The 12,491-nt window shown below is 27.2% G+C and overlaps 2 protein-coding genes across 3 annotated transcripts in view; one reads left to right on the top strand and one right to left on the bottom strand.

The window, feature by feature from the left end:
* Nucleotides 1-12,491, top strand: part of LOC132948234 (GTPase-activating Rap/Ran-GAP domain-like protein 3) — a 385,560-nt gene that overhangs the window by 215,948 nt on the left and 157,121 nt on the right. The window lies entirely within an intron of this gene.
* On the bottom strand, nucleotides 4,507-10,635 carry LOC132948235 (uncharacterized). The gene is made up of 5 exons (XM_061018623.1): nucleotides 10,465-10,635; nucleotides 9,189-9,503; nucleotides 7,780-8,166; nucleotides 4,800-4,868; nucleotides 4,507-4,668 (listed from the first exon to the last, which is right to left on the bottom strand). Exons 1-5 carry the CDS (start codon nucleotides 10,633-10,635, stop codon nucleotides 4,507-4,509), a joined length of 1,104 nt encoding a protein of 367 aa, XP_060874606.1.

Below are 12,491 nucleotides of genomic sequence, written 5' to 3'. Positions count from 1 at the left end.
TTATATGCGTCAGAACCAGGCCGGATTTCTTCACGTACTTATGTCACCCCGGTCCCACCCATTTGAAATTGTCGGAAAAAAATCATGTAGAGATTTAGTATACATGTAATTTGTATGACCATTCCTAAAGTTGATAGGTACGTCCTTAGTTTCCCAATTCATTTATATCGCTAAAAATAGTGGATGAAGCGGGGGTGATGCAATATTAAAAAAAAAAAACGGATTTCCCGACGAAAGGGCGTGGAGTGCAAATTTTGTTAGCACAGGAACAATGCAATAAATTGTAATCTTATTAACTATGGGTGTGGTTTAAATCATGTCACTCCAACCCCTTCTATTTGTTGTTTGCGATACCAATAGGAAACTATAATTTACCTATCGACAATCGGACAATCGTTCAAACTTTAGGAATAAGACATAAGTCGTTGAAATGCAGACAATTTTTTCGAACATCTCAAATGGGTTGGTTCGGGGTGTATTATTATGTAAAATATTTGCACGTACAATATTCATGTACCTACTCATGTAACGTATATAGGTATTACCTGTATAGTTTTGCATTTGATAAGACGCGTTCGTTAGAAGTCGTTTCAACAGCGTAACGGTTACACACAATATTCAAAAACATAATAATATACGTCATGAACCTTCCATATAAATGTGTAATACAATGACGTTTAGTCAATTGAGATCATATGTAAAAGATACGGTTGTTAGTAAGTATCATCGTGGCATCGTTATCGTGATAGTACTTGTGACTGCAGTTGGCAATGATTGAAAAACTGATTTTCACCGTGTTTAAAAATGTACTTACCTACGCGTGTATTATAATATTATTATGTTCATGATGTACAGTTCATAAAATGTGGCGAGACATTTTTCTAATTAAATGACACGATCAACCAGATTGTGTACAAATATTTAAATGTAATATTATGTAAATAGAATGACGAGATTAACTTATGATTCCTAAATTAGTTTATTTAATTTTAACTCTATTGATTATTTTTTGTAATTATGATATAAGATTTTTGTGTGAAATTATTTCCATCATATTGTTCAGTATTCTTAATTCTATATGATTTTTCTGTTATTTATTATCTTTATTTTTTCTGTTTAAATGCATCTTTGTTATCATACTTAAAATGAAATATTGTTATTTGACATTAGCCCGTTTGAATAAATAAAAATAGATCCCTACTTTGTTATCAAATCGTACCTTATTAGATGACTCCTAAATAATAATTAACAATTATATCCGTAATCCATGAATGCATTATACTTACATAATAATAATAATATCATATTGACTCACTGGTAGGTGTACAACAATTAAGATGTATAATATAATATAAATATATGCTAGTGGGTATGGATTTAATTTTAAAAAAGCAGGTAAGTAGGTGTCACCCTACTGTACAGTAGGTTACAAGTGTCATTAAAATTTGCTTATGTTACTTGTGTTAAAAGAGCCCATATCTCTTATGCTGTATGACCAAATTAGATTTGACATTGGCCTTTTTGACAATAATCGATAAAATAATAACCGATTTATTATGGGCCTAATATGTCGACATTGGTCACGTATAATCTATAGCCACGACATTGGCCATTTCGAAATAAATTAATAAAGTTTATAAAAGTAGAAGTTACTAATATTATGCTCAATTGAATATTATTATTATTAGGTTTTCATAAAAAAGTCAAGTTCTTTAATTATTAAAAATTGTATTTTTTAAATTTTAGATTTTGTCCAATGTCAAACCAAAGTAATTTTATTATTTTTTCTGGGGGGCCAATGTCAAACTAAAACGTACATATTTATACTTAAAAACAAAATGAGAGCCGTACAATGAAATAAAAACAAATGTAATTAGGTAACAGCATTATTAGAGTTCCTACATACAATTTAAGATATTTATATACATTTTTAAAATTGGCCATTTTAATATTTTTAATTCCTGAACACTGTCAAAATATGACATTGTTCCCTCTTGTACTAAGCCACAGATTTGAATTCAATGAAAATATAATATCATTGTATATGAAAAACGATTCTAAGTGGAGACGGTTTGTCAGCCTAGAATATTTTATATTATATCCATATCGGGATTAGTAATACGGTTAGGTTAGGTTAGGTAGCCGGTAAGTTGAATTAATATTACTTGCACATTATCATATTTTAATGTTTATATATAATAATATACTTGAGAAGTTTCAAGTACCCACAGATAATATTTTTAAATTACAACACAATAACTAAAATCGTTATTCTTGGTTATTTAGTATGTGATTTCGTCTAAACTTGAACTTAAAATAACTACAAAACAAAAACTGTGTTAATATATTGTTTAGATTTTATGGTTACAGATTACAGAATTAACTATACTCACATGGAACTTTTTTTAAATTTTTAATCCTTAGCTATAAAAGTTAAATATCTTATGTTAATATCTAATTATATTCTTTAAAATGAAATAATTAACAATTTGATTTGGTCAGTAGTACAAGATAAGTAAACAAAAGATCATACCGGATGTTCGAATAATCCACTATACATTGGTACAAGTCTGAATGCATTTGTTTAAATGCCAAAGATATACATGCATACTGGCGCGGACGTTGGGTCTTGAAGCACCTTACCGATGGAGAGGGGTCTGTGTCGATTTTGTCACATATTATTATATGAATCCCGGAAAAAAAATCCCAAGGAAAAAAATCCTCAGATTACAATATCACTCACAACCACATGCAACATGAACAAATATTTTTCAAACGTTAATTAGTATCTATAATTATCATTTACCACATTATTAATATTCAATTACAAATACGTATATTAAATTATATTATATTATTAAAAAAATTATACATTATAAATAATATTTTATTTTAATTATTATGTGTAATTCAACTTAATTAATTTAACAACTTCACAAATATAGCATATAAAAATATTTCGAATGATCGATACGTCAAATATTAAAGTTAAAAACTAGTGATGGGCACTACCGAATAGTTTACACTATCAAATAGTATTCGATAGTTTGAATAAACTATCGAATATCTATTCGAATGTTTTTTACATAACCGAATAATAGTTTTTAAATAAAAACTATCGAATAGGTTGATAAACTATCGAATAGTTCGGAAGACTATTCGAATAGTACTATCGAATAGTTCGGAAGACTATTCGAATAGCACTATCGAATAGTTCGGAATAATATTCGAATAGCACTATCGAATAATTCGGAATAATATTCGAATAGTACTATCGAATAGTTCGAATAAGTTTCAATTAAAATAGATTATTACCAGATAATGTGGATAAACTTATATTTTAATATAACATGATTATATTACTTCATATTTGTTTAAATAGTAAATAGTAAATACTCTATTACGAATTTTTTATTTGATAATTCTAAATTCACTTAGAAAAAAAACAATGAAAAAAAATGTAATGGTCTAAAACTCTAAAAAGAAACTATTCGTACTATTCGACTATTCGAACTATTCGACTATTCGAACTATTCGAACTATTCGAATGAATAAAAACTATTCGAACTATTCAACTATTCGAATGAATAAACTATTCGACTATTCGAACTATTCGACTATTCGAACTATTCGACTATTCGAACTATTCGACTATTCGACTATTCGAACTATTCGAATGAATAACTATTCGAATAGTTTTAAAACTATCGAATATATCGTGACTATTCGAATGTTTTAACTATTCGAATAGTTTTGGAATGACTATCGAATAGTTCGAATAGTGAACTACTATCGAATAGTTCGATAGTGACTATTCGATAGTGCCCATCACTATTAAAAACATAGTATACAAAAATATTATACAAAATATAGGTAATAATAATAATAATTATCAAACAATAATTTATTAAATGTAGGCACGAGGCATATTACACATAATATATTATCGTAATTTAAAACAAAATTTTATTTATAATATATATTTTTTATAATAACATAATATAATATAATATAGTATTTGTAATTAAATATTAATAATGTGGTAAATGGTAATTATAGATGCTAATTAACGTTTAAAAAATATTTGTTCATGTTGCATGTGGTTGTGAGTAATATCGTAGTCTGGGGATTTTTTTTCCTATTACCTATTATATAGGACCATTTTGGTGAAATTCCATCATCTTCGTCCCTCGATGTGTGTCGCTTAAACGTAACGTTACAATGATGTGTGTATGATTTTATTTTGTGCGGTGTGACAAAGGTTCGACTGGTAGTTTATTGTGTTGTTTTTACAGGGCTTCTGTTTAGGGAAGGCTGTGGATTGTAATTCATGTGTTCTATGTGTCACGTGTAGTGTATAATAAATGCGTATATCAAGTATAAACGTCTAATGTGTATGTATAAGTATATTGAATCATCTCACATACCGTATGGCCCATCGTTATTAATTGTTATCCCGTGTTCTTATTTGATTAGAAATATTTTATATTACAAAATACAATTAAATTATTGATTTTTATTTTTATTCAATTTGAATAGAATTTGAATAACTAAGTAAGCAAATGCTTTGTTTGATAAAATAAGTAGTTGCGTTGGATTAATCTCCAATATTCCATACAACTTAAAATGAAACTGCTCGTGACAATTTCGTAGGATAAAAAATTTGATCTAAATAGTAATAAAAATAATAATCTCAAATAAATAAATTATTTAAGACATGGCATAGCCAATTAAGTAAGTATAGTTAGAAACTTAATATTATATAGTATTACAAAAAAAATAAATTTAATGAATTATACCTGACGTTTTATTCTAGGGTTTCTTTCTATTATAGACCGTTGTTGTAAAACAAGACTCATTCGGTTTATCTGAAAATGAAAAAAATAAGTTTAAAAATAATGAATTAATAATTTAAATTATATTTTTTTACTTTTAAATTTGAATCATTTACTGTATAATTATTTTTTACTTTAAATGTTAAAAATTAGATCGACCTATATAAAATATATATTATTATAATCTATACTTATTATATAAAAGAGGTGTTGTTAGTTTACGTTGTTGAGGGTAATCTCTGGAACTACTGAACCGATTTCAAAAATTCTTTCACCAATATAAAGCTACATTCTTTGTGAGTGTCATATAGTATAAATTTAGTCCGATAAAGTGAATAAATAATTAGTTATTAATTATTATGAATAATTAAAATAAACGTGTAAATTGTATACCTATATGTGGCACGGCGACAGTTGGGTTTCAAGCTACCTGCAACCTGACCTTTTTTTTTGTGTGTGTTTTATCGGCGTGTAGATATGAATTGTTCCGAGAAAATAAAATTAGATACCTAAACTAGATAAAATGTAAAATATTTGGCTATCGAACGATCGAGAACGTTATACCTTTTTGGCCGAACGATTGAGAACACTTAAAAATAACAAAGAACTTACCACTGAACCCAAAAAAACCCAAAAAAGAATACGATTGAGAATGAATTTACGTGCAACGTTGCCATATCATTTATTTGGCTATTGATTCATGCCCGTATGCATAAAATAAATATTCTTGAAAAAAAGTCATCAATTAATAATTGTTAAAACAATTAAAATATTCATACTATAAGGATAATAATCCTTAAATATGGTTTTACACAAATATAAACTATATGACATATTTTAATGTAGGTAATATTTGTTACACTTCAATCATTTTTACAAATTATTTATATTCATAGATCATTAGTAATTACTAATATTTTTAGATCATCTAAGACCCCAAATCTACTTAACCTATTGGCTTTTGCCATAGGGCATAGACATATTAGTCTTAGTACCCTATCATAGCTATTTTTAATATTGTTTCTGTTGGAGTTTCAGTTAGAATTTTAATAACAATTAACATAATATATTGCTAATTCAATATCAACAAATTATCATTAGATTAAATTTGGCAACGTTGGAAAAAAAATAAAATATCGAACGTTCTCAATCGTATTTTACCGAAATATTTTTCTAATTTAATTTTTAATTTTAGTATTTAAAGTCTAAGTTTGACATTTACTTCAAACTATGATGTATGAAACGTGTAATAATCCTATCACGAATTAAATCAATATTGTTAATTATGATAAAATATCGGAAAACAATTCGTACAATTCGTTTTTAATATAGGTATAATCTCTGAATTATCATAGTATTGGGATTATTTTATTAAAAATTAAATTATATTCTTAAACTTATCATTAGACATTATAATAACTAATAAGTGAACCACTACAATATATATACACTTATATTATTTTTTTTGTTACCTACTCAAATGTCTTAGTTTTAAAAACACATTATATAAGTTTCTTATAATAATAAGTTAATAATGATAAGTAAACATAAATACATTATATTATAATTACTGTTAACTGTTTAGCGTTAAGTCAAAAATAAATAAAAATATATATTCGTATTTTGTTTACTTAACGTATAGGTATTAGGTACAACATATTGAAGGTAGATATTCTAAGTAATTAATTTGGTTCAAAGTCCATGGTATGGTTAAGTGGAAATAATGCAATTTATTAAGTAGCTTTTGAATTTGTATCGTATATAATATATCATTTTTTATATAATGTATCTATATATATAAAAATGGTGTGAAATATGTATAGTAATTAATCAATTGAAAACACCTGGGCCGATGATGATGAAATTTTTTGTGAATGTTTGAGTGGTTCTCTGGATGGTTTGGATTCGCAATTTTACCCGGTAAACCCAACCCGATGAGGTGCTCAAACAGGAATTTTGAGATTTACGTTGGACATTTTTGTTTATAAATGGTTGCTCTATGGGTTATAGGAGAAATAAATAGTAGAAATTAGTATTTATTATTTTATTGGTTGCCATTGGTTATCAGGCAGATCAGGTACACATAAGCATGCATCAAATCGAATTTTCACGCATTGCCTACAAAGATGGCTGAGTTGCACTTATAGCCGCTGATTGGCGTGTCTGCAATCCACCGCAGGTGGATTGCCTACTTGAAATGCTGTCGCACATTGTCCGTGATCCAACATAGTCGGATTGCCTACCAAAGTGTCTGAGTTGCACTTACTGCAACGAGTTACACCCAAAAAGAGTTGAATAATCACAATTTTTTTAAGATTTGTCATTTTTTACGGGCAACGAAGTGCGCGGGATCAGCTAGTATTATTATAATTTAACTTTTAAGTAATATTAGTCTTAATAATAAAGTCTTCAAGTATTATGTTTCTATTATTGTCTTAATGATAAATATGGTTGAGATTTTTGAAGCTATACTTCTTTATGGTGGGTAACAAAAAAAAAAAAGACCGTCACGACAGATTTGAGCGTAATCGTTGCTGATAGCTGTTCCGTACGCAGTAGTTAGCATCAACATTTTTACAGTATCCGTGTTTATTTTTTATAATATTAAGTATTATTGTTTATTGTTTATTAATCATATTAATTAGGCTTCTTCAACATTATCAATATCATGAATTTTTTTTTCGGAAATTTAGATATCGATAATCGTATTTGTCTAATTATTTATTTATTAGTTATTTAGTGATGTCGATAATTCGGAATATCATTGAAGAAGTCTAAATAGTTTATTGTTAATATTTTTTATCGGACACACTCATTTTTCATCAACACACAACTGTAAAAGAAGTATAACTTCAGCCATGCGTATTTGCAACACGCACATATATTATTTTAATTTTTTTTTGAAGAATTTCATCGTATAAATCTAATATTTTATTATAAAAACCTCTTTTTCCGTGGCGTGACCAATTCCATATAAAAGTATAATACTGATTGTTCTTATAGTTATTGTTACAATTTCGATGGTTACAAGACCAACATCTCTAACTTCGTAGTTTTCAGCAAATATAACTTTATAGAACAATAGTACGAAGATAACACCAACATTTGCTCCAATATAACTCACTATGGCCGGCAAACCGTATATTGATATATTTATATCGTTCAAACATTCCATAACTTCCAAATACAAGTCCCTGAAGGTACTAATGGTGGATATATTTTTCGGAATTTGTTCATTTATTATGTACACCATCCACTTTATGTATGATATAAGTAACATGTATTCATAAAACGCAACGCATGCACAAATATTTGAAATCAACCCAGCGATCTAAAAAAAATATTTAAATGATATTAGCGAATTTCAACTTAATGTGTTTAAAAATTATAGTTAAGACAAAGATATTATTGAGAAATAAAGAACGAACAATTTATTTTTTGTCATGTTTATGTTAAGATGAATATTGACATTTGGAAATTTGGTGAATGTTGACATTTACTGCTGTTTTTAGTGAATGTTAACATTTTGAATGAATATAAAAAATATACCAACAGTCAACGTTAAATTTCAAAATTCATAACGATTATCAGTGAGTGTCGACATTCACAATTGAGTTTTGGTGAATGTTAGAATTAGTAACTTTGATTTTCATAATAATTTATTATGATAATTAGCAGTTGTTCTGTTATTGCTTATCAATGTTTATCTGTATGGATGTTAGAGAGACTCGTGAGAGATTATTAGCTACTATAACTATAAGTATAATATAAGCTAGTATAAGCTAGTACCTAACCTAACCGAACAGGATATTTGAGAATACTAGAAGAATATGTAACTCGTAAGACAAAATGTGTATTAAATAAATGTAGACATGTAGTGCTTGATCCTCAGGCCTTCTATGTAACTCAAAGTATCATAAGAGTTTATCTTGCTGCAACAAGTAATTTATAAAATAAAATGAAATAATTTATTGTTAATTAATAGTTAATCTATACAAAATATATATTAAAGACAAACAATTCTTCTACCTATCTACCTTGGCCCTTTATGTATTCCTAAAATATTCATCCGATTGCGATTTTTTACGGGCACGAGGGTCAGCTAGATTTGATATAAATTTATAGTTTATACTTTATATTAATATAAAAGTTCTTTTTTGAGTTTATAAATATTTTTTTATAAAATTTCAACATTAACCAAAAACAGATAGTGTTTTTGATTTAACAGTAAATGTCTATAATACATCTAATAGAAATTTATATTCACCAGAAATGTTGTCGAATGTCACATTCACCTTAACATAATATATAAATATAATTATTATAAAAATATTTTCATATGTTGATGGTTACCGGAGTTAATATAATCATGTTTGGGAATCTTAATTGAATTATAATCCAGTACATTGTACGCATATTGAAAGCTATAAAATGGACAAGAATGCCAAAACTTAAAAGCCAATGCATTTTAACTTTCATCGGCCTGACCACATTCAGACGTATCAATTTGTCATGAATTCCTTCAAGTCTAATCAATACCACAGATAGTTTATTATCTAAAAATAGCCGCCACACATTGGATAAGATTCGCCCAATGTATATCGTCTCATAAAAACAAATCATTACAAACGAAGTAATGTCGAATATGTCGTTATCAAATCGTGTGGCCTGTAAAATATAATTTTACTTTATTGTTAATCCATATTATTACATAGTACAAAACATTATAAATTAATATGTTAAATAATATAAAAATAGAACAATATAACCAATTATATCAGATTCCATGAACCTATAATAATCACTAAACATTTAATCAATCAACATAGTGAGTTAATGATCCCTTAAACATGATTTCGTGGCCCACTGGCCACGACTGATCCATTGAATTTAAGTGATTCATTCAATTGATTTTTTCTATGTAACCTGGCATAACGTTATCAAACTAATAATACCACTCCACTCGTGTATGTTCAATATAAATTATTCTCTTATTGTTTAAGACCAACAATTATTAATTATATATAAGTCATATATTATATAAACACCACTCACTTACTCACTCACTCACTCATCGCTACAAAAACTACAACACTTACGAACTTACAATTTAGAATTTTAGTGGTTCCTCAAATGATCTATAGATGTGCAATAAGAAAGGAATTTCCGAAATTTGAATTTGAGTGAAGTGCTCAAACAAGGATTTGGGATTCACGGTGGAAAGAGTGAGAGCACAATGAGAGATTATTTATAAAATTATTCTTCTATATTATTATGTTTGTTGCCTAAATTCAAAAACAACTACCGATTTTAACGAACATTTCAGAGATATTCTTCTTAGAGTTATCAGGAAAGTTTAGACAGTAGTTTGAATTACGTTTAGAAATATACCAAGAGCCATTAAATCTGTTACTTTGACTATTCAACATTTTATTTTCGTTAATCTCATGATTTTTAATAATTGATTTAGTTAATAGGTAAACGACGAAATTCTGTTTTTTTCCCGGGCGGCAAGTCCCCTTTTACGGTTAATGGGTATATCCTCACGGGACACCCTGTATGTGTGAATAATGTAATTTGTATTATGGTATGAAACAATTCAAATCAAATTAAATATAATATAGTTTACCCAATAGCAGTTTGCGTCATAAAATGTTTTGAATCCACAACAAATTATTGTACATCGCCAGATATAAAACATCATTGTCGTATTTAGATTGCTTTGATTGTATTTGATACAACCTAAACCGCAGATCAAAAATAACTGGTTAAAAGTATTTAATATTGATCGTACACTCATAATAGTTGATTATATTATGTTTTTATTCACAAATCTAGTGGGTATAGGTACCTATTAGGTACAACACTGTCTCATGTTAGAAATAATAGTGTTTCTGAGTTTTTTACGTTTGAACGATTGTAATGATTTTACCAATTGAAAACTAATATTTTTAATGTGTGTATACAAATGAATAATTTAATAATTTGCTTAGTGAAATTATTATATAATGTATCACAAATCGTTGAAGTGGATCACAAATACTGAGGTAGGTTATTTGTTTTATATTATACCGAGAATACATTTTGAAAATACTATACTGAAATTGAAATAGGCATGGAACTTGTCAATTAGTTTAGAGTAGGTGAAGTTGGTATTTACATATAAAGAACATATTTTCACATATTATTGTATCTTAATTATATAGGTAAAAGGTACACACTATTTTTTTCAAAAGCAAAATTTACCAATAGTATTAATTATTCTATTCATTTAATGGTATACTTTATTCTTACTAAGATTTTTTTTCTAATAAATGATTTCCTTTAAAATGTATTTACTTGTGTATAGTCATTACTCGTTATACAATTATAAAATATTTTTTTTTCAAAGTTTTTTCGTGTAATTATCAATTTTATTTATTTTTTTCAAAGTTTTAGAGTATCTATAAGTATAGGTATCTATTAAACATCTGTCTGCTCCAATGAACTCAAGTCGGGTGTTTGGCGAGTTTATTAAGATTTGTTCTGTTTGTATAATTCACGCTAATGGATTTCTAACGATTCGGTAATGCTAGCAAAAACTATACCCGGTTTTCTGTTTCATATAATAAAATAATATTACAATATTAAAATACAATAAAATAATAATATTGTAAACGTATAAAATAATCAGGTAAGTTTTTTCTTAAAAATCGTTCTTCTTCGTTTAAATATATAATTTTGTCAAAAATTGAACTTCAAATAACTATAAAAAAAACTGTGTTTATATATTTACTAGATTTTTGGTTACAGTACTACTCACGTGGTACCTTATTTTAAAATTTTAATCCTTAGGTATAAAAATTGAGCAATTTATAAAATTGTAACTGAAAAATAATTTATAAATTTTCAATATGATAAATGTTGTCAACATTTGAACTTAAAATGATTATGAAAAAAAATTTTGCTATAGTACCTATAATTAATATTTATAATTTATTTCAGATTTACGCTCAACTTTTTTTTAAATTTCTACTAACAACTTATATGGAATGTTGTATTATATTTTCAAGTTGTTTGATCGACCATAAAATATTCTATCGACAATATTTTAAAAAACCTTACGAACACTCGAAATGTCACAATATTTCTAAACTTGTACGGTGATGCATAAAAATTAATTATATAAACATTCATTGAAAAATTCATGTATCTATGGTAATTTTAAAAAAGTTTTACTAAAAACCAAAATCGGGTTTGTGCAAAAAATCCCTTTTTTCCTTAATTTTTTTCCCAGGTGCTTTTGAAAACTACTGGGAATTTAAAATGTTGACCTCCAGAATGCATTCACTAGACTCACAATCCCACCGTAAAAGATACTGAAGTTTAAAATCGTAGTAATATTTTGACTACTTATCGTGTACACAGACACGAATTAAAAAAAGGTGGATAAGTGGATGTCACTCTGCTGTACAGTAGGTTACAAGTGGGTTACTGTAATGGATGGTGTTAAATTTGAATTCAATGATATAATATCATTGTATAAGAAAAACGATTCTGAGCGAAAACGGTCAGTCAGCCTATGATTTTACCAAGTATATTTGATGATATTATTGTGAATCAAGTAATTTATATATAACCTATTTACGTGGAGCCTTGTTTTAAACTTTCAATCCT

The sequence above is a fragment of the Metopolophium dirhodum genome, chromosome 7 (assembly GCF_019925205.1).
Source record: "Metopolophium dirhodum isolate CAU chromosome 7, ASM1992520v1, whole genome shotgun sequence".
In the NCBI taxonomy this organism is placed as follows: Eukaryota; Metazoa; Arthropoda; class Insecta; order Hemiptera; family Aphididae; genus Metopolophium; species Metopolophium dirhodum.
This window is presented reverse-complemented; position numbering and strand designations above follow the sequence as displayed.

What these genes read in the sequence shown, in the direction of transcription:
- LOC132948235 (XM_061018623.1), bottom strand. Translation starts at nt 10,635, where the DNA reads ATGAGTGTACGATCAATATTAAATACTTTTAACCAGTTATTTTTGATC. An exon ending in ATGACGCAAACTGCTATTGG is followed by an intron (nt 9,504 to 10,464) that starts GTAAACTATATT and finishes TATATTTTACAG; the next exon opens with GCCACACGATTTGATAACGA. An exon ending in GTCACGCCACGGAAAAAGAG is followed by an intron (nt 4,869 to 7,779) that starts GTTTTTATAATA and finishes TTTCATTTTCAG; the next exon opens with ATAAACCGAATGAGTCTTGT.